The sequence below is a fragment of the Hibiscus syriacus genome, unplaced genomic scaffold, assembly GCF_006381635.1.
Source record: "Hibiscus syriacus cultivar Baekdansim isolate YM2019G1 unplaced genomic scaffold, ASM638163v2 tig00009009_pilon, whole genome shotgun sequence".
Classification (NCBI taxonomy): Eukaryota; Viridiplantae; Streptophyta; class Magnoliopsida; order Malvales; family Malvaceae; genus Hibiscus; species Hibiscus syriacus.
The window spans coordinates 1,981,078-2,005,617 of record NW_024062181.1 but is presented as its reverse complement, the minus strand read 5'-3'; the positions used below and the strand labels follow the sequence as shown (position 1 = coordinate 2,005,617).

The 24,540-nt window shown below is 34.6% G+C and overlaps 1 protein-coding gene across 1 annotated transcript in view; it reads left to right on the top strand.

Annotated features, from left to right (window-relative positions):
• Positions 1-24,174, top strand: part of LOC120202986 (protein VTE6, chloroplastic-like) — a 39,564-nt gene extending 15,390 nt beyond the window's left edge. The window contains exons 2-4 of the mRNA XM_039203366.1: positions 19,604-19,727; positions 23,825-23,929; positions 24,038-24,174. Of these exons, the coding sequence (XP_039059297.1) occupies positions 19,604-19,727; positions 23,825-23,929; positions 24,038-24,130 (322 nt within the window). The 3' untranslated portion in view covers positions 24,131-24,174. The remainder of the gene's footprint in view (positions 1-19,603; positions 19,728-23,824; positions 23,930-24,037) is intronic.
• Positions 24,175-24,540: the final 366 nt, after the last annotated feature.

The window sequence follows — 24,540 nt, the reverse complement described above, 5'->3', positions numbered from 1 at the left end:
GTCCCTACGAGCATGCTCTATATATCAAGATCAAGATGAAGATATTTTGATCGTGTGCCTCTACGTGGACGATTTGATCTTCACTGGAAGCAACCCAAGCATGTTTAATGAATTCAAGGATGTGATGATGAAGAATTCGAGATGACAGACATGGGGCTCATGGCGTACTACCTTGGCATTGAAGTTAAGCAACAAAATGATGGAATTTTCATTTCACAGGAAAGCTATGCAAAGGAGATACTGAAGAAGTTCAAGATGGAGAACGTAAGCCAATAAGCACACCGGCAGAATACGGGATCAAGATGACCAAACATGAAGAAGGCGAAAGTGTAGATCCAACATTCTTCAAAAGTTTGGTAGGAAGTCTACGCTATCTAACTGCACGAGACCCGATATTCTTCACGCAGTTGGATTGGTTAGTCGCTACATGGAATCCCCACAACCACCATTTTAAAGCCGCAAAGAATTCTTCGCTATCTGAAAGGTACAATTGACTTTGGCTTGTTCTATTCAGTTCTAATGATTACAAGCTTGTTGGATATAGCGACAGTGATTGGGGTGGAGACATAGATATCGAAGAGCACTACTGGATTCGTATTTTTCATGGGAGATATTGCATTCACATGGATGTCAAGAAACAAACCGATTGTCACATTGTCCACTTGTGAAGCGGAATATGTTGCTGCTACCTCATGTGTTTGTCATGCAATTTGGCTTAGAAATCTATTGAAGGAGATTGGTTTGATACAGAAGAGCCTACCAAGCTTTGTGTCGACAACAAGTCAGCCATTGCCTTAGCGAAGAATCCAGTATTCCATGATCGAAGCAAGCACATTGATATTCGCTACCCTATATAGGGAGTGTGTTGCAAGAAAAGATGTGGAAGTTGAATATGAAGTCACAAGATCAAGTTGCTGATATTTTTACCAAGCCACTGACCAGCGAAGACTTCTTAGATTAAGGAACCTACTAGGGGTCACGAGATCAAGTTTAAGGGAGGGTGTGGATCATAAACTTGATCCATTATGGGAGCCTAAACCCAAACCCAAACTAAATTGATGTCATTACTTACATCATTTAATTAAAGATGTCATTGCTTACATCATTTAATTAATGATGTCATTGCTTACATCAATTTAGTTAGGTGAGAGTTAGATATTTGTTGAATTTGTAATGGTTTAAATTAGTTTATTTGTGTGGTGTAGGATTGTTCTTGAGTAGTATAAATACCCCTTCCCATTTTTGTTTTAAGCATCAAGAAAAATTAAGAGCTTCTAATGAGTGAAGAAGCAAAGTCTTATAAAGTGAGTTGTAGTTCTTGTTTTGAGTGAGAGTACTCTTGTAATATTTGTTTGAGTTTCAATAAAAGTTGTTTGTGTGAGTGTTTTATTTCCAACACGCTATTGGTGTGATTTCATTGCAAACCACTATTTTCCGCTATAACGGTTTCGAGCACCACCTCAACCGCTATATAGCAACCGTTATTCCGCTATATGGCCGCTATTTGAATCCATGCAAAAAAAAAAAGGTTTTAAACTGAATTTATCAAAAAAGAAAAAAAAACCATACCTGAAAGTTTTAAAATTAAAAATAGGCGGGCCAAGTACTGAGTACAGACATTAGAATACTTAGATAAATAAATATTTAAAAAAAATTGAGTCGATGACAATATACAATTGTTTTCTTATATTAATGAATAAAATTAAAATATACATGGTTTTGTTTTAATTTTCAGCGACTTCTCTGCTGCTCTCTCAGTTGTGTGCATAGAAGAAATTTCAGGCTTTGCAGATCAGGTTCCGTCTACTCCGGATGTTCTCATCATGGGTAACTTACAATGCTTCAGCGTTCAGACATTATTGTTCGTGATCATTATATTCTTGTTGGGTTAGTATAGTGAGGAATGTGATGGTACTGGTCGTGATATCTCTTGATTGTGAATATTGGGAAGTATACATCGGTGTCAATTTTTCTTGGGATCTATATCTAGTGTTGTTGAATTTTTGTATTCTTTTTGGTAATTGAAAAACATTGTTGCCTGCTCATAGACATCAATAAATATGGCAAAGAGATTGATAGATGAGGGAACATAGCCTGGAATTCGATATCACAAAACAACCCAAGGTTTCAATGGGAGAGTGCAGTTTTTCGAGATTGAAGAGCAAATCATGAAGATTGTTTGCTGCATGACTAGATACCCAACAGGTATCTATATATATATATCCTCATCCATCTCTTTTAATGGATGCATTTTTTGGGAACAAAGTTACATCTCTCTCTTTTGATAGGTCTTCTTTTATCTGCACTAAATGTTGCTATTGGAGAGAAATAACAGGAATGGGCTCTGTATGCATTGTCCATCGGTCCTCGTTGTACCTATCAAAATCTGATTTTGGGGCTTGGTTTCTTACTATGAGGTTTCCTCATAAAAGCATGATTCCTTACAATTCTGGAAAACAATATCAAAGATCAAGTATCCGAACTGAGAGAGAGAGAGAGAGAGAGAGAGAGAGAGGGAGGGAAGAAAAGAAAAGAAAAAACCCAAAATCAAAGATCTTTCGGATGCTTATTTTCAGTTTCTATCAAATATATTCACCAGTTTCTTATAGTATAGGCTTATGTTAATAATTCTTGTTTTGGTGATCCTTTCAAGATTAAACTTCGGCTCATCACCTGAAGCCACATAAAACATCCTTCAAAGATGACAAGTTTTCATATTGCTAGTTAGATGTTGACTTGTAGACAAGTGTGTATATGTATATACTCATATATATCTATAAATATATGTGGAAGTAATTGTTTACGGTCATATCTGGTTGCCATATGTGTTGTATGAATAAAAGTATTATTTTCTTTTGTTAAGAAAATCTGTGTGAAAATTTGATTGTCGGATGAAAATTCATTGAGGTTACAATTGTTTGAGGACTTCGAGGTCCTACGGAAAATTGGTGGATGCCAAGATTACATGACGCAAGAGAACTTTGATAAGATGTGGTGTTGGTTATACCCTGTAGCTTTTACATTATCGAGTGACCGGATAAAGGCAATGTGGACTCTACATCGCCAAAGTGGATGAAGGGTTTTAACAAAGGAAGCTGAACTCTCACTTCAAGATCCGAGAGGCCTGCAAGAGCCTGGGACATTTATACTTAGTTTTCCTACTTCAAGGAGTTGGCCCCACGCAGACGCTGGTAGCTTAGTTGTGACATATGTTGGCAGTGATTACACTATCCATCACCGGCTGCTTTCTCTCGATAATGTATATAGGTACGTATTTCGTGCTTTATCAGATTTCATTTTTGTCTTAATTTGAACTGTTATTAAGGATGTACTTATTTTAAGTGATTTATTTATTATTTAACGCGATCTTCTCATTCATTCAACTCCGAAAAGCTCACTATCATAATACTTAACTCGATAATCTTCATTACGATATCGGCTTCGATGGTCGAGGTTCACCCGACACATCCAAAGATAAAATTGGGAAACCTACATTACGAAAGCAAGAACGTATCATCGCGATTCTATCAACAATCGGTGCTTCAGCAGGCTATGCTCTAATGCTTTCTCTAACGCAATTCTCATTCGAAAAAGTACTTAAAAAGGACACATTCCTCGTCGTGTTCGAAATGCAGATTTACACTTCGATAGTCGCTACTTTCTTTTGCGTGCTTGGATTGTTTTCGAGTACGGAATTTATGGATTTAAAGTCCGAGATGGAGAAATTCAACGAAGGGAAGGCTATTTATGTTGCGAGCTTGATCGGAACAGTGTTGGCATTGCAGATTTGTACAGTGGGAGTTGTGGGATTGGTCTATTTGGTGTCTTCTTTGTTCTCAAACGTTGTTAGCATGCTTAGTTTGCCATTTGTTCCGGTTGTTGGTGTGGTGTTTGTACGGTGAAAAAATGGATGCAATTAAGGTATTGGCAATGTTGTTCACACTTTGGGGCTTTGCTTCTTATATCTACCGACAATATCTTGATGAAAATAAATCAAAGGAAAACGAATCCGAGCGAATTGAAGATTCTAAATCCGAACTTAACTCAATTGATTCGGATGATATTCAATAAATTTAAAGTTCAAACACTACATCTGTAACTTTTTTTCCCATTTTCAGTTGTATCTGTAAGCTTCTTATTTCAATTGTCTTGAAATTTATTTCACGGTGTCATGTTATTTGGATTGGGATGAAAATATTGAATGCAAGTGTGCACTGAGAAATGTATAATATGAGTATTTGAGTATTTGGAGGACTCTTAAAAGAGTAACATATCGATATTCATATCCGATATTATATCGATCATGTATATTTCATGAAAAATGAAGAATCGGAGCAACGTAGATAATATCGACGAACAAGTTCAGATATTCCACTTTCTTTGAAGCACTTGGCAAATTCTTCCTGCAATGGTTTCTGCACTCATTATGGGACCATTATCAACTGCAAAAACCAAGTTAAGATCAGAGTCATCAGACATGATTATATATGAGTACATAATTATGTATACATATAGGATGATTATATATATATATAATCATCCTATATGATATGAAATCAGCTGATAGTAACAAGGGTAAACCTACCACGAAAACATAGGTTATATTGGATCAAAGGAGGAGGCCATCATGGCATTGAAATCAGGTCTTCTTCGTAAATCACATCCTTAAACACGTGGAAGATACGTATTTACACGAATATACACGAAAACAAACATAAACCGCGCCTACTTAAAATCCCATCTAGAGGCATTTCTCTTCCCAAAATAAGATACTGCTAACCTATGACACGGAATGCAGAAAATAGATCCCTGAAACTATGACTACGATTGAAGCTGCGAATAACGGGAAAATCATGACCGCATGATCGTCCTGTTTGGAACAATCTTCCTGTAAAAACAATTGATAAATTATAAAAACCATTTACTTAAGCAACAGGTTCCTATATACATTCGATGGAAGGAAATTATTGTCTTTTCATTAAATTATTAAGTTTTGAAACTTTAGTCTAATTGCTTCTGTTTCAATATTATTAGATATGTTCTGCAGAAGACCAACATTTTATCATTTTCAATCCATTCATTGGAGCCACCACAGGCATCCCTCTGATTCAATTCTTATTACCTACCTTGATTCTTGCCAAACTCTATCTTTGAAAGAAACTAACCCACGATAAATTTATTAAAACGAAAGTGAAACACCCAGAAAATACTGATTAAGATAGTCATTACAAGGTGGAAATACTCAAGGGAACGCTGCTGTAGGGGAGGATGCAGGAAAACATAATACATACAGAAAAGCACCCACGCAGGAATATATATGAAACAACTATAGAAAAGGGCCTGGTTACCACCATGCAATGAAGTTTTCTGCTCTCTCCACTGCTCGGTCTGCAACAAAAATTCGTCAAAGAGTTCTCTTTTTTACCTTTTTTACAAATCTCTGTTGAACTCTCACGTAGATCATAATGAACCACCATGGTTTTCCAGTTGTGAATACAATGTATCCCATGCTCAATCCCAACACCAACCCACATCCATACCCCATCAGTATAGAAAATTTCCAACTCAATCCATCATCATCATCATCTCTATCAAATTTGGCCGGAGTTCCCTCATCATTATCACAGCTTTTTGATAATGGCAATCCACATAAAACCCAAGTTTCCTATGTAGGAATCATTACCGAAAGTATCCAATTGTTTGCCTTGAGGAATGGATCCCGTGAGATTATTATGAGAAAGGTTTAACACCTCTAGGAATCCAAGATTTGTAAACTCGGTTGGAATTTTTCCATGAAGCTTGTTTGATGAGAGATCTAATGATTCAAGTTCCGACAAATCACCTAATGATGATGGGATAGGACCTGTTAAACAATTATGAGAGAGATTTAGGACAATTAGTGAATGAAGCTCTCCAATTGTTTTAGGAATTTCTCCGGAGAATTGGTTGCTGGAGAAGTCAATGGCTGTCCATATGGTTAATAGTTTCTCAAATTTTGTTTCCAACCCTTTTGCTGTAAAAGATAAACCTGGCCAAATAAATAGATTTCCTCCACCAGCAATTACAAGTATTGTATCTTTCATGTACTCTGGTTTAACTTTCTTTCCATTCCCTTCTCTAATGGAATGCAAATTTTCAAAAAAAATTACAGGTAGGTAGCCACTGAAGTTATTACGAGAAAGATCAATGACACGCAAACGAGTGAAGGTAACATCAGAGCTATCCACCTTCCTTACCATAGAATCTGTTCGATTTCAAGTCAATCACTTGTAACTGATCCAAATTTCCTAACCAATTTGGGAAAGTGTCATTTAAAATGTTGTTCCCAACATCAAGAAGCTTCAAATCTTTACAATTACCCAAAGATCGTGGCAGTGACCCTTCGACTTGGTTGTTGCTGATTAGAAAACTTTGTAGCCTGCAACCTTTAACAAAATTTTCAGGTATTTTACCATGAAAATTATTTAGCCCTAGGTCAAGGTATAAAAGGGAGGAACTCAAGTTTCCAATGCATTCCGGAATTGTTCCATCCAAACTATTGTTCGATAAAGAGAGAGCCATAAGGGAACTCAAATTGCATAATGAGGAAGGAATTTGGCCTTGCAGAAAATATGAAATAAAGTTTGAATCAGAAGTTTGAAAAATCTTTGAAACAAATAAAAAATATTTGTTAATTTACTTAACAACATCAGCCCTTTTCTTACATGAAACCAATACCATTTATGGAGCCTAAATTGTAGTAAAATATATAATTGTTTTTAAAATGATTTTAAATATTCTTCTCATTAAACAAAAAGATGACAATTGCAAATCGGTACACTTCCCAGCAGTTAGGTATGTAAAACAAATATCAATTTTGCTAGAGAATCAGCAAATATATTTTTGAAAAATTCACTTGGATATCACATGGCATGCAACAAATTACCAAATTTTGGAAAAATCAAAGAAATTTGGTTTAGTGCATTTCGAGTTGAAAAATTAAGATATTTTAAATTTAAATCATTTTAGAATAGATTTATTTGAGTTTAATATTTAAATGATTTATGTTTAAATACAAAAGGACGCGTCAAATGACAAAAATTCTTATAACTAATTAATAAATATATAAAATAATAACAACAAAAAGAGGAAGGAAAGTTATATTATACCCGTCAAGTTGTTATTCGAAAAACCAATAATTTCTAGAGAAATTATATTTCCGATAACCGATGGAATTGTACCTGAAATGTAAAATTAAATTTGTCAAAATAAATTGACAAAATAAGTATATTATGTCTATAGTAGTGTGATTGAGTATCTTTATGTTTATATTATGTCTATAGTAGTGTGATTATCTTTAAGTTTATATTTTTAGAATTTAGGTAATTTTGAACTAGAACTTGTATACTCTATTTGTCTCATATTAAATAATATGACTTAAGAAATATGAACAATTGGTTTAGTGATCTCCACATCCAATTACAAGACATGAATGCGTTTATTATTTTCATCAATTCAAGATATTATATATGTTGCACAAGTTTGGTCTAATAAAAAGTTAAAAGATATATTATTTTCTTATGAGCCAAGAATATTACTATGTTAAGAAAATAAATTAAGACAGTATATTTAAAAAATTCAATGGACATATCTCTTTTATATTTAAATACATTATTGAAGCAGGATGGGTCATTTAAGTTACCTGAAAAGTTGTTTCCAACGATGGTGAAAATTTGAAGTGAAGTTAAATTTGAGATTTCTAATGGCACGGTTTCCTCTAAATGATTATCTTCCAATGATATATGTTCTAACCCTTTGCATTTGAATAAACTCATTGGAATTCTTCCAGAAAGTTGACATCTATCCAAATCAAGATAACGTAATCGAGGAAAATAATCGAACATATTGGAGGAGAGAGAACCAAATAGATTGTTGGATCCCAAAGAAATTTCTTGCAAAGTGGAAATGTTGAAGAATGTTGACCATGGAATAGGACCTGCGCAATAAATAATCAGTCCAACCTTCTCTTTGCACTTTATAAACTATTGGGAATGCTACCAGAAATCTGGTTTCCCTCCAAGTTTAGTACTTGCAATTTAGAAAGGTTATCAAATATTCCTGACTCTGGATGACCTACAGTAAGATTGTTAGTTTCAAGATCGATAAAGATATAAAATCTCAAAAACCATGATATTATATCTTTCAAGTTGTTAAAAGAAAGACTATTATTCTCAAGATAAGTAAAGTTTGTAATAACTAATGAAATTTTGCATTAAACATATAAGTAAATTGATCAAAAAAATTTAATATTTTTTTAACAAAAACCTTAATTTTTATGTTGAGCACTAGAGGCATTTGTTCTCCATTTCTGTCCTTATTTCTTAAACTTGAAAAATTTTTATTCAGTATATTTCACTACTTGTGTATATTTCTTTCCTTAAGTTTTGCATTTCTTTTCTTTTTTTAAAAAAAATTAAAATTTTATTAAATTGATTTACTACTTATTAAAGCTCCAAATAGTTGGAAGTATTAAGTCTAAAAAGAAAACTGAAGCATCCAAAAAAATAAATAAATCAAGCGCTAAACATGACAATATTACATAGAGTTTTTTAAGTATAATATTCAAGTAGTTAGAAGTCTGAAATGTGAAACTAATTTATTTTTCATAGCCAAAAGTATTACTATATTAAGAGACTAAAAATTAAAAAAAAAACTACAGAAATATAAAAATAGTTCCAAGGTATTTGATTCAGAGAAGACTAACGATACAACTTATTTCAATATGTAGGTTATGACTTATTCATTTAGTCTGCTCTAATTTGATATTAAATAATTGGTTGATGGTTCAATTGTATATAAAAATTAAATAACAAAAATTGGAATTGTTCAAGTGAGAGTAGATGGCCTGCAATGACAACGTTAGTTATAAAATAAACTTTTTACTAGAGAAAATAAATTCATGATTGAGAAAAGTATGGGACCTGAAAGAGAATTATAATTCAGATATAACCATTCCAAGTTTGAAAGGTTTCCCAGAGTCATGGGGATTTGCCCTTGGAGACTGTTGTTGTACAAGATTAAATTTTCAAGTTTTGACAAATTGCCAAGAGTGGACGGGATAACACCAGTGAAGTTGTTCCAGTACAAAAACAAGCTCTGAAGTTGAGCAAAGTTACCGAACCATGATGGGATTACTCCACTGAAGCTGTTGTTACCAAAGTTCAAATATTTCAGCCGATGCAAATTAGTTAACTCAATCGGTAACGAGCCATGGAAACTATTGTGACGAATGCTGAGGGAGGCAAGGAAAGATAAATTTCCCAATTGAGATGGGATGGTACCTGTGAGATCCATACTTGACAAATCCAGAGCAGTGACTCTGTGGTGTCTGGATCCACAGGTGACACCAATCCAATTGCAAACAGAGGTAGAAGTGGACCAGTTGGTTGCCAGGAGATTGTGCGGATCGTGAGTGATATGGGATTTTAAGGATAAAAGGGCGGATTCATCGGTGGTGATGTTGGCAGAGAAAGTAGCACTAAAGCTTGCAAATAGAAGCAGAAACCTAAGAGGAGGGAGGAAGGGAGTTTTTGCCATAAGGTTGGGTGAGGGTATAATGCAAATCATGAAGAGAGAAACAACTGGGTTTAATGCTTCAGCTCAGTGTCTTTAAATAAGATGGATTTAGGCAGGGTATCCTTTGAGTCATAATTTGGATAAGAAGGCACCAACCGCAATGCAAGACTTCATGTCTGAACCCATATTTCACGATTCAATGATTTTTTTCTCTCTATCGTTTTCTACTTCATGTCGTATGTAACTTACCATTTTAATTTTTATTTTGTTATTCAAATTATTCAAATCATGTACTGCAAACCTTGCTTCTGAACGTATTATTTGAGTAATTTTAATATTTAAATTATTACAGGAATTAGATTTAAATACTTTAATATGCAATACGAATAGTTTATGATTTTTAATATATATTTTTATTATTTTCAATTAGTTCTAAGAAAATCTCAATTAAAATTATAAATTGAATTTGATCATAAATAATCTAACTTGAAACATATTTTCTCTTTTTCTATCTTTTTCCTTAACCGTCAGCCGTCGTTAGTCTCTTTTCTTCTTCATTTTTGTGATCGGCGGTGACACCAATCTTAGTACTGGGTGTCGACCGTCGGTGTTCATTATTTTTACTTTGCCTTTTTAATTTCTTTTGTTTTATTTTTAATAATTCTGCCTTTTTGACATGCATTCTTCTGACGTTATGGCATATTTTTCTCTGTCTCTATGGCATGTTTTCTGTGGTTTGGCCGTTGTTTTCTTTTTCTTTTTCAGGGTTGAATATGACATTGTCACAACTGATCAAGATGACGCTTATTTGTTATTATGGTGATCTTCCCTACATTGGACCATCAAATTGAATTTTGATATATGATTTGTGTTTGTGGATAGCATTTTCACATCGCTCGATTTTGATTTGCGGTTTATTGGTGGTCTTTTACTAGCTTTATTCCCTTTTGTGGTTCATTTGCCGATGCGGTCAGATCTGTTAGTATTTCCCTCTTGTTCGAGTTTATTTTGTTAGGCTTTTTAACCTTTTCCTTATATAGTCCTTTTGTGATTTTAAGTGACTAGTTTTCTTGTGTTTAAGAAAACATTCTTATTATGTGTTTAGTTTACGATTGTGGTTTATAAACTTTTATTATAATTTAGATATTTTCTATTTTTAATAAAATTAGAGGCCTCTATCAAAAAAAACTTAGAAACCGATTTTACTAAATAAACAAGCTACGGGATAAAATTAAAATAGTTTTGTTTGCTTAATCAATAAAAGCAAATTCTACCCAAGTCCGCGTTAAGAGTCTTCGCATACCGTGGAAAGCAAGTCATATTCAAATGAAAATACAATAACTTTTAATCTAAGATTTCTTATAACCCAGCCAAATACTAGGATACATCCAAGTACAACATAAAGAAAAAGCCAAAATACAATGGAATACGAAAAAGAGACAGAAGAAGAGGGTTAAGACACTAAACCACAAGTATTTGGAAATTATTGAAGACACGTTTTACATAAAACAACTATCGAGAAGGACCTGCCAACCATCGTACAATGAAGTCTTCTGCTCTGTCCACCGCTTGTTTTGTAACAAAAATCTGTCGAAGATACCGCTTCTCTACCATTTTGCAAATATTTGTTCAACTCTCGCGTAGATCCTAATGAAGTCTTTTACTATGGTTTCCCATTTGTGAATACGATGTATGTTGGAAAAGAGTGAATTTCATTGATAGATTTAATATTTAAATTAAATTCATGTTCCTTTTGAATATTATAAATTAAAATATATTTTTTAATTTGAATATTAGTAAGATAATTATTCTTTGAATATGTCAAATTAAAAGTTATTTGTTACCTATTTAACTTTGAATATTAAATATTATTATATCCTTTAGAATATTTCAAATTAAAATAATATCTATTTAAGTTTGAATAGTAAAAGGTGATTTAACAAATCTTTAGCCAAGTCGGCTAAAGAGAAAGGGAAATTTCTCAATTTAATTTGATCTTCGGTAACTCCATGTGGTTTCATGCTAGTGCAAACCAATGGGAAGAAGATGAATAAGTCCCGTCTTTAAGTAAAATGGAGTCCTGCCATTAAGAAAAGTGACGCATAATGGCGTCTGAGTGACAAGAGTTGCGGCTAGCTCTCGGATCATTTTTTCTTCTTTTTCTGGCATTAGGATTTAATCTTCGTTATATGCATTTGCTTCAAAGTCTGTCTTCGGATTTGATTCTGTTTTTGAACTCTGCTCTTGTTCTTTATGTCTTTTTGTTTTTTCCTGAAGCGTTTGTGTGTGGATTCTTCGTGCTCGTGCTTCGATCTCCGGGTCAATATCTACTAATTCTCTCGGGCTTCTTCTAAACATAAATCAAAAACAAAGAAAAATAAATCAGTACTTCCCGTTAGTCCCCGGCAACGGCGCCAATTTGACACGTTTCGTTTTCGCGTCAAAATAATTCTTTAATCCCGAAAGAAATATAAAGAAAATATAGCAAGTGAAAAGTAATGGTCGATCACACAGAGACTCTACAGTTTTTGATTTAGTTATCATCTTGTTTTTGAACGGTAGAGTTTGAATAAAGATGAAATTTAAGGTAAAAAATAATTAAAAATATAAAAATAAAAGATGAGATAAGAATAAGATAAATAGGGGGTTTAAGTTAATTAAAACTGTTTGAAGATAAGATAAAGATAAAGTAGAAAAAATAATAAATAGAATAAAATAATAATTACAGTTTGAAAAGAAGACTTATTGTAAAAAGTAGCCCCAGGCTTTCAGCTTTGATTCAGTTTCCTCGGATCATCGAGATAATATGTTGAACCATTTGATAATAATTTTTTAAAAGACGTATGTGGTTTGAGATAAGAACACATCTTTATGAATAATGAATTACTGTTGTTTAAATCTTAATTTTGTTTATTTGACACGTGTACTCAATTATGCAGATTTGTCAAATTCATTGTCTTTGCCTAACAAATATTGGAATACTTTGTGTTGTACAAATTAAAAAATTAGATGAAACATAAGACGCTTTGGATTGTCTGCTCGGCCGGTAATACTTTATAGCTCAACTGCAAGTTGAGGTGTTGACGCCGTGTAGATTGGTTTTGAACTGAATTTATATAAAATATTAATTTATATTATGTTTATTTAAGAAATTATAAAGTGTTGCTCTCCCTACAGATTTTAAGTTCGGACAATTGCATCTGTAGAGTGTACGCATTCCATTCTACCATGGAATCGATTGAAATGCATCTAACATCGTATTCAGACGTATGCAAGCAGTTTTGTCACAATTCATTCGTTGGTAGCTGCCGAACTCTTTAAGATCATTAAACAAATCGCAATGGAAGCCATTTTTGTCTGCATTAACTTCAATTACAAAACACAGAATTGCCAGCCATGGCAACTCCCTCTTGTTTCGCCTTGTGTTCTTCCCATTGTCGTCAACGTACAGCATTATTCTGGATTCCAATAAAATCCGCAGCACCTCTTCCCAAATTTTCTTAATCTTACCTTCAACGGCAGCCATAGTGAATTCCGGCTGCTTATGTGAATTACATTGATTTGGACGTGTGATGGAATTGATCGACACTAATGTACCATCAGTAGATGCAGTAGAGGTTGCTCGAGTATGGGGTGAAAAATATTTTTTGAATAATTACGATAGATTGATGAAAGCTAAGACATTGATCGATCCGAATAACGTTTTCAAACACCAACAGGGGATTCCTCCGACCACCACCATGATCGGTTCCAAGGCACATAGCTTCTGATCATGGTAAAAACTGGAATTGAATTATTGATTTCTGAAAGGTTAGAGTGTACTTTTATCATTGGCTGAATTACAATGTAAAGTTTTTGAAAGGATTAAAGAGAAATTATACTATTAGAGAGTGTGATTCGAATTCCATCTAATCCGGTTTAAAAGAATTATCATACCACAAGTCTAATGAAGAATTAAAATATATAGAAAATTAGAATTTATGATGGAAATAAAAATATATATTTATATTAAAATCATAATTTTTAAAAATCAACCTATCACAAAATTATAAATTGTGTTTTGAAATTTATGATTAAAATATGTTTTCAATTCAAGTACTTCAATTAACTAAAATTAAATTATTTATTTTTTTCAGTTTCAAAATCATATCTTAATCGTTGGCACTAATAATTTCGAATTTTCACATCACGTATATACGTATATCAGCTACTTAAAGAAAGGATTGCAAATGTCGAGATTCGAATATCAAACTTATTGAATGCTATCTCTTAAAAGATACGGCTTAAACCGACTACTCTAAGTCGTGAATCCGCGAGTCCAATCGTACAATATGATCATGCTTATAACCATCATTAGAACACTAAATGGTAGCAAAAAAAAAAAAAAACCCCAGCAAGACAACATTGTCAAAACAAAGGAATGAAATAAGGTTAAAAGTTCTCAAGGTTTCTGAATCCGAAACATGGTGTCGACATCTTTGAGCAAAGATAAAAGAAAAACAAAACGAAATGGTTGCGTCCAGAAAGATGGACAGAAAGAAACCGATGAAAGTTTTTACCATCCCTTCGGCACAACAGAGTTGCGATCGGGAAGTCACCCAATTCCATCCATATGTCTTAAATGGCTAGGTCGATTGGTTAATCCGATGTTGGTCGGGTAACTCGTGGCCTCACTGGTGTTTTTGAAGGACTTGCCCTGAATGTTAAAAACGAAACATAATTAAACTTAATCGATGACGAATTTGACAAGCATAGAAATTTAGAACGAAAACTCGAGAACACACCTGATCGGCTGAGTTCCTAGCACACTACAACTCAATGCAACAATGGCACTTTCCGCCTGTCCAAAAACAGGAGTTCAGTCAAAGCACAAAGCCAATTTAATTCATCGATTTTATGTGCATGCAAAGAGAACTCCGGATAATGATTGATTTGGTGCACACACATGCATGTACGACCGATTTAATGAAAAAGTATATGAAGTAACATGTCGTAGCGGAAACAAAAGCCGTAGTGTCGGAAAAAACTCTGAGATAAACAAACAATCAGTCTGATCATGCAACCTGATCTTGTAGGATTCCATAAATGACATAGTAGTATAAAAATGAAAAAAAAAGTTAAGGTTAGAAGCTTCTCCAGCATTTAGCTGATCTGTGAAAAATCGAAGAGGTTTAAGAATCACATAATCGAAAAAGCACGTTATCGAGTGTCTTGCAGTTACATACGTCAAAAGTTGGGCAGAGACTAGACATGGAAAGCTAAATTACAAAGAATATGACCTTGTTTTAAACCATTTGTGGTAATGGCTGCAAGCTCGTTTACATGTAAATCAGGCCGGCTTTCACAATAATCTCACACAAAACACTTGCTAAAATCGAGCCACTTGATTTTAGTCAAGCATATCACCTAACTAACTTAAAGCGTCTAGATTTGCAGTAATAGTTTGCAAAGCGACATGGATGACATATTACAAAAGTTTTATGCTTTGGAGAATTAGCTTTCATTGTTTGATAGTATCCCAAGGAAAATAAATTTATTTTATGTCGAAATGTTATGTTTTAATTAGTTAGCTATTCAAGTTTGATTAGTTTTATTTAGAGAAATTGATTGTTCTAGGTGAAATGATGTATAAAGAGTAACAAAAATTTATTGATTGGCTTCAGGAACGTTAGATAAAATAAGGTCAATTCTGAAATGATATATTGTTCTACTCTATTCCCCCTCATTTTTCTTCTAATTGTGGCTTGTTTTAGTTGCAATATGAAAACCTTGAATTCGTTTCTGCCTCCCTCTTCTGATTCTCCCTTACCCATTTCATGTTGAATTAGATCATGACTTTGTAAGTAAAGCATGCATGTATTTGTTAGGGAACAACAGTGACAAAAGTGAAAATGGCTCAAAAGGAGGCCCAAGGGGTTGCCGAGAAGAGGAAAGGAAGAATGGGAACTGGGAGTGTAATTGGGTCCAGTGCCGCTGCTTGTGTATGTGCTTTTCTCGCAATATATGGAGTTGGCGAGGAGGCATTTACACGACTTTGGCGACTTTGACTCGTATATAAATCAAAATACAATTACATGCCCCCTAATCACATGTACCATACTCTGCAACAACGCCGGAAGAACTCCCTTACTGAAGTCGATAGATGCACTGGTACAATTCTTTTAACCTGAAAAGGTGAGTAATAGAGTGAGTTTCGAAAAGCTCAGTAATACAAAACTACCAGATGATGCTGAAAAACGTGCAGATACTAATAAACATATTTTCCTTATTGGTTCAGATATTTACAGATCTTTATGTTGAGCTGAGGTCCATTGATATCGCATGTAGAACAAATAGTATTCATTTCAGATGGAAATATTTTGAATGTCTAGGTTCAGGAGATCAGAACAGGTTTTCTAGTGTGTTCCCATAAAACCAGTAAAAAGATACAGATCTTTTAAAACATATATATATACCCCCATCCAACAAGTCCAAATTGTGTAGGTTCCCCAGAACCATACACCCACCATCAAGTCCAGTAGGCTCTGAGCACACAGCCGAGGAATCGGTAAATAAGGCCCTGAGCACACAACCGAGGAGCCTCCAGGTATACTTCCTCCAACATTACCCCCAAGTAAAATATGTCCGTCCGTAAACGGATATATCAAAAATCAAAACATAAATCAGGTCAAGTATCAGATCAGAATCTATGTCAAATATCATATCAGAATCCATGTCAAGTATCAGATCAGAATTCAAATCGAAAATCAGATAAAATATTCATGTGAGTAGGGAACACACCAGAATTTATAGATAGTATTCAAAGATATTGGATAATCTTAACAAGTAGAGGAATACGGATCTTCAGTATACCGATAGAATATCGGAATTCAGAATCACTATTGTAAGAGTTCAATGACTGACAGAATCATCAGTTATTCAGAATGTGACTTGAGCTGATAAGGAAGAAATGAAGGTTCGGGACATTTATATTCTATGTCGATTGATCGGATTATCAGACAACTCTTACATGAATAGTTCCCAGAACTAATGCCTGTCGATTGGTCAATTCATTGTTCTTCCAGGGTATTTACTCTTTAATACCACAATTCTTGTCCATAGACCATTTTCGGAATCATCGTTGAATAGATCTTCCAATGTCTTTATTTCATTTCCACACTTCCACAATATCATGAAATGCTGACGTACTTGATTAATTTGTTCATAACCCATTGTAATTGTACACTACGTAAACTCATCAGAGTTTCCAGACTTATCCAAATCACTTACTAAATCCTCAGTCATTGAGGTTACCTATTTCATTTAGCAGTCATCTCAATTCCAGTTACTTCAGGATTTTCCAGAGTAATTCAAACGTTCCTGAATTTCAGATACATGTTGTACTTTCATTCCATTCAATTTGGTCTTCGTGGTTGATTGTCGAACAAACGTCCAATTCTTAGTACTGAATACAATCTAGAGCTGAGCTGAATACTTCCAAAATTTATCATCGAGCCAAACTTGAGAAGGCGAACACATGTTCCAGTAATATCTATGTCATTCAGGTATTGACATAGTTTTAGGGTTGATATACTCACTTAAATTATTTTCCATTACCTTTAAAGGTAGTCCAATACCTATGCTTACTTGGATTCCTTAATTAATCCAAGACATTTACTTAGTTTAGACCATAAGGTTATTTTGTAAATTTTGGTATTCAGTTTTATTCCATTTATTTCAGAGCTCGAGGATATCCAATCATTTCTAAGCTTGGTGATATTCTTGGGTCATTTCCATTACAGGGGTATTTTGGTTATTTTACAGATCTACAGTATTTCAATCTTTTCCTTCCATCCGGTCATATTATTTAATTCAATCTTATCATTTACTTCAGCCCTTTCGAATAATTCTGACAGCAGAATACCCCCGATAAATTACTCTTCAAGTATTTACGCATTATTCGAATATTTTCGAGTCAAGTGTCTTCTCAGATTTTACAAACGGAATATCATGAATTTTTCTGTACAAAGACAGGATCTTAACAATTAAATTCGTACTTAATCGAGTTAAGTACAAATCCTCAAAGTACTTTCTCATTCAGGGTCAATTCAGACTATTTTATTTCTCAAGGGTATTTTCGTAATTTCTTAACCATATAATTTCGATATTAGCTCTTAACGAAAATAATATAATATAGAGATTCTATGATTAATTGCTTCCTCGAACATTCTTTGATCTTGAAATGATTCCTTAAAAGACTTCTAGTATCTAGCATAAACCTTCTTGGGGTTAAAAACCGGGTATCCATAATTTCCAAGTAAAACTAACATTTCTTATGCACATCAATAGTTTTAGCAGATCAATAATTCTTTTCAGATTTATTAATCCACTTCCAGAGACAATTCTTGTCATTTTCCAACATAAGTGTAATTTCGTAATTTTACCTAATCGAAATATTCTCATAATTTATCATCTAAGTACCTTTAATGAGATAAATTATAATCTACAATCCATGGTTGATTCTTTTATCACTTAATTCCAGAACTTGTAATTTAATTCCAACTGTCCTCCAATTTCTTATAATAGTCATCTGAGCCATATTCAGTTATCTACTTTCTACCGTATTCGTATCTAGTGTAGATCTTCATTAATTACACATGAGACCAAATATTTCCATTCATGCATTTACCAATACCAACATGTTCTATAAAGCATAAAGAGGTAGTAAAGTATTACCTCGATTTCCGTGCAATACTGATCGACCATAAAAATTTCATTCGAACGCCTTTGATCTTCAATTCAACTTACAATAATTCCTCAGATACATATCAACATAAATTATATCAGAAACGGAGCTTAATTGCGATAAACGGATCGAATCGGGTGATAAATCAGTGAAAGACGGCTTACCGGGTTCGAATTTGGCGAAACGGACTTCGGATTCGGATTCAGGACGTCGAAAGCATAAAATATGACTTTTTGGAAATTTGGAATTTTCAGTCAAAATCAAAGTCAACGGGTTTGACCGGTAATTTCGAGGCCTTCGGGTTCAAATTTCGAAAAATGGACAGCATAATCGGATTTGGAACGTCAAAAAATGTCAGGATAGGTATACTCGGTCGAAGTCAAAGGTCGTTTAATGCCCGGTCAAAGCTGGTTAAAGTTTTGGTCAACGGTGGTCAACGGTCAACAGGTCGAGTTAACGGGTCGGGTCGGGTCGGGTCAACTGGTCGGGTAAACGGGTCGGGTCGGGTTATGACCGGTCAACTATGCACCAAAACCGGTCACTTTTATCTTCCCCACGCGCAGTGGTGGCGCGTGAACAGTGCCCTGATATCGAAAAAATTCCTAAAAATTATTTTAAGCGATTTCGAGATACTTACAAAGCTGGGTTCAAAATTTTGAACGGCGGACTCGATTTCAACGAATCTGAAACTTTGACCGCTTCACCTCCTCACGCGCCACCGTCGACGGAGACCAAGGATGACACCGGCGAACTCGGAACGATGCAACGAACATGATGGTGCGGGAGGTTTCGTAAACGGATGACCCGATCGTCGTGAATCGATGAAAAACCAACTAAAACCGAGTTATTACCGACGATACTTCCGACTGAAATTAATGACGAACGGCGATGATTCATGACGAAAGGTTTGAGGGGTTTTGTTCCTCGGTTGACAACGAACACGATGGTGGTTTCGGCTCGTCGATCGGAGGTCGGACGGCGAGTAGATCGGAGTTGGAAGGAGGGTTGTTGGAGAAGGGAAATCTGAAAAATTTGAGAACCTGTGCATTGGGGAGAGATTTATAATTCAACATATATAAAAATTGGTTAAATCATGAGTTTAGCCACTGAATTTCCTGCACTTTATAAAATGGTCTGCCAACTTAAAACTTTACAATTTAACCCACTGTTTCTTTCAAAATACCAAATTAAATCCACCACTTTATAATTTCTTAAATTTAGCCCCTAAATTGGGGTGTTACACTTATGGTCTATAATTGAGTGCTATTATTGTCATTTATGCTGAGCTGGTTACAAAAGTGTGTGATGTGCCAAAATGAACAGGTATCTGGTCACAGACTTTCGAATTGTTCTTAGGGGAACAGAAGGAGCTGTCAGTCTTGAAGGAACAGTTGCTGGATTTCTAGCATCTGTACTGCTTGCCTGTATCGGTTGTCTACTGGGGGAGGTAGTACTTTCTATTTACTATGAATAATTTATTCTGTTATTCAAGGATGCCTGTTATTTTAAATTACAAATTACAAGCATCATTTAGTGATCATTACAAGATGTTTTCACCTCAAAAAACGTGGGAATTTATTGCTTTCCTGTAACGAAAGACTAGTTGGTAGTGATGTTGAGAACAATACTGGTGGGATGTCATGCTGGAATTGTTTTATGGATATAATTGGTGAATGTGTATTTTAGATGGTCAAAGATGATTTTCTGTGGGAACTCTTAGCAAAAATGGCAGATCTTGATATATTTATAAATGGGATTTGACATTTTAGTTTTAGGTTTGTACTTGGTTCCTTTTGAGCATTATTTTTCCAGGAGCTTAAATTTCAATTAATGCTGTTCTGGTATTACAATTTGGTGATGTGGATAGCGTTTCTTTGGATGTGAGTGGATGTAACCCCCCAGACTGATGCAGGTAGCCCGATCCGATCCGGGAAGTCACATTAGGGCCACCGGAGCGACCCACTGTAAAAATAGCGGAAAATTTAAATCTTTTTATCAAAACATGTAAACTTATAAAATCATTTGTCACTTTTTAAAAATATAATTATTTATATGATTAGGGAACACACCAGAGTTTACAGATATTATTCAGAGGTATTGGATAATCTTAACAGGTAGAGAAACATGAATCTTCAATATACCGATAGGATATCGGAATTTAGAATCACTATTGGAAGAGTTCATTAACTGACAGAATCATCAGTTATTCAGAATGTGAATTATCAGGATCATATCTTATTCAGACAATTTTTAGAAGCTGTAAGTAATCAGAAGGGTATTCAGAATCCTTTGCATCAATGTTAATTGATCGGATAATCGAACAACTTGAGAACGAAGATTCAGAACCTTAACAATCTATGTCGACTGGTCAATTCATTTTCCTTCCAGGGTATTTAGTCTTTAATACCACAAATTCTTGTTCATATATAAAAATTAACGTTGAATAAATCTTCCAATGTCTTTATTTCATGTTCATGCTTTCACCATATCATGAAATACTGACGTACTTGATTTTGTAATTCATAATCCATAAGAACATTACATCATATATGTTCATTAACATTTCCAGATTCATCCAACTCACTTATTCAATCCTCAGTCCTTGTGGTTACTTAATTTATTTAGCATGAAAGTCCATTCCAGATACTTCGGGATTTTCCAGAGTAATTCAAGCGTTCCTGATTTTCAGACACATGTTGCACTTTCGTTCCATTCAATTTGGTATTTGTGGTTGATTTGTCGAACAAACGTCCAATTCTTAGTACTGAATGCGATCCAGAGTTGAACTAAGTTGAATACTTCCAAAATTTATCATCGAGTCAAACTTAGGAAGACGAACACGCATTCCAGTAATATCTATGCCATTCAGGTATTGACATAGCTTTAGGGTTGATCTACTCACTTAAATTGTGTTCCATTACTTTTAAAGGTAGGCCAATACCTATGCTTATTTGGATTCCTTAATTAATCCAATGCATTTGCTTGGTATAGGTCATGAGGGTATTTTGGTAATTTTGGTGTTCAGTTTTATTCCATTCATTTCAGAGCTCGAGGATATCAAATCATTCCTGAGCTTGGTGATATTCTTGGGTCATTTCCATTACAGGGGTATTTTGGTCATTTTACAGATCTACGGTATTTCAATCTTTTCCTGCCATCCGGTCTTATTATTTAATTCAATATTATCATTTACTTCAGTCCTTTCGAACAATTCTGACAGCAGAATACCCCCGATAAATTACTCTTCAAGTATTTTACTCATTATTCGAATATTTTCAGGTCAAGTGTCTTCTCAGATTTTACAAACGGAATATCATGAATTTTTTTGTACAAAGACAGGATCTTAACAATTAAATTCGTACTTAATCGAGTTAAGTACAAATCCTCAAAGTACTTTCTCATTCAGGGTCAATTCAGACTATTTTATCTCTCAAGGGTATTTTCGTAATTTCTTAACCAGATAATTTCGATATTAGCTCTTAACGAAAATAATTATAATTTAAATATCTTATGGTTAATTGCTTTCTTCAACATTCTCTAATCTTGAAAAGATTCCTTAACAGACTTCTAGCATCTTGCTCAACTCCTCTTGGGTTAAAAACCGGTTATCCAAAATATCCAAGGAAAACTAACATTTCTTATGCACCTCAATATTTTTTTATCAGATCAATATGTCTGTAAAAACCTCTTATCCAACTTCCATATTCCAATCTTGTTTTTTTATAACACAAGGGTATTTTCGTAATTTTACCCTACCGGAGTATTCTCATAATTTCTCATCCAAAACCTTTAACATTTAACCTTTGATGAAATAAATTATAAGTTACAGATCCAGGTTGATTTCTTTGTCACTAAGCACATAACTTGTAATTTAATTATAACAATCCCTTAATTTCTTATAAAAAGTCATCTGAACCATAATCAATTACTGAACCTTTTTACTGTATTCAGATCGAGTGTAGAACTTCATTAATTACACATATGAGACCAAACATTTCAATTCATGCATTTACCAATACCAACATGTTCTATAAAGCATAAAGAGGTAGTAAAGTATTACCTCGATTTTCGTGCAATACTGATCGACCATAAAAATTCCATTCGAACGCCTTTGATCTTCAATTCAATTTCCAATAATTCCTCAGATACATATCAACATAAATTATATCAGAAACGGAGCTTAATTGCGATAAACGGATCGAATCAGGTGATAAATCAGTGAAAGACGGGCTTACCGGGTTCGAATTTGGCGAAACGGACTTCGGATTCGGATTCAGGACGTCGAAAGCATAAAATATGACTTTTCAAAAATTTGGAATTTTCGGTCAAAATCAAAGTCAACGGGTTTGACCGGCAATTTTGAGGTCTTCGGATTCGAATTTCGAAAAACGGACAGCGGAATCGGATTTGGAACGTCGAAAAATGTCAGGATAGGTATACTCGGTCAAAGTCAAAGGTCGTTTAATGCTCGGTCAAAGCCAGTCAAAGTTTTGGTCAACAATGGTCAACGCCGGTCAACGGTCAACGGGTCAACGGTCAACGGTCAACGGGTTGGGTCGGGTCAACGGGTCGGGTTTTGACCGGTCAAAACAATTCCAAAACCGATCAAACCGGTCACTTTTTCCTTCGCACGTGGGGGCGCGTGAACAGTGCTAAAATCCCGGAAAAATTTCTAAAAATTATTTTGAGCGATTTCGAGATACTTACAAAGCTCGGTTCACAATTTTGAACGGCGGAGAGCTCGATTTCAACAAATCGGAAACTTTGACCGCTTCACCTCCTTACGCTCCGCCATCGACGGAGACCAAGGATGACACTGGCGAACTCGGACCGATGCAACGAACACGATGGTGCGGGAGGTGTCGTAAACGGATGACCCGATCGTCGTGAATCGATGAAAAACCAACTAAAACCGAGTTATTACCGACGATACTTCCGACTAAAATTAACGACGAACGACGATGATTCACGATGAAAGGTTTGAGGGGTTTTGTTCCTCGGTTGACAACGAACACGATGGTGGTTTCAGCTCGTCGTTTGGAGGTTGGACGGCGAGTAGATCGGAGTTAGAAGTTGGGATGTTGGAGAGGGAAAACTGGAAAATTTGAGAACCTGCGCACGGGGGAGAGATTTATAATACAACATATATAAAAATTGGTTAAATCATGGGTTTAGCCACTGAATTTCCTGCACTTTATAAAACGGTCTGCCAATTTTAACATTTTACAATTTAATCCCCAATTTCTTCTAAAAATACCAATTAAATTCACCACTTTATAATTTCTTAAATTTAGCCCCTAAATTGGGGTGTTACAGTGGATGAGATTGTCACTCTAGCATAGGTACATCCCTAGGAAGGGTTTCCCAAATACTTTACGAATCCTTGATATTGTTCTTGTTGTTCATAATGTTGTTCATGACACAACCTTGATACGCTTTCAAATCGAGAAATGACATATCGACTCTCGACAATGATGATTATTTGAATCTATATAAATGTTCTAAACCACTTCTTTCTTCTTTCTTTTTTCTGCTTGCTAGTAGATAAGTGTACCTGAGGTGCTGATATGCGTAATAGCTTCTCAAATTGCTAATCTTGGTGAGAGTATAATCGGTTCTTCATTCCAAGGGAAAGAAGGATTTCGTTGGGTAAGGAATTGTTTGAATAATAAGATAGTTCCATGTCCTAAGCATCTGTCATTTGTTTATCATTATAAAGCTGAAACTCTGATTCTTTTATGGCTTTTCTTCTTGCAGCTGAACAATGATGCTGTTAATGTCATCAACATATCCATAGGCTGCATTTTGGCAGTCTTAATGCAACAAATCCTCCAGAACTGGCAAATGTAAGTTCACCCGATCGTCGCTTCCGCGATCTCAAGTAACACGAAAGAATGAGAAAAGGGAGGATATATAAAATGATGGGAAGAGAAAGCCTTCGATACCATGGAAGAGAGGGGGACAGAAACTGCAATTAGGGCAATGATTTGGCTAACCTTGAAAGATTGTCAATGATGTGGAACATCACTACCATAACCAAATTGTATCAGAAAATATATCTTTTACAGTTTTGGTTTAGGGTATTCTAAGATGTTTTCCTTCCATCATTTCCATAACCAAAAGCATTGGATTTTCTTCTTTTTTCTTACCAATGGAAATGGTCATTAAAATCTTAATTATTTTAGGTGTTGATTGTTTACATGTATATCATTGTTGACGTGATATTATTTTCTTATATGTTATATTAGCAAATAATTTTA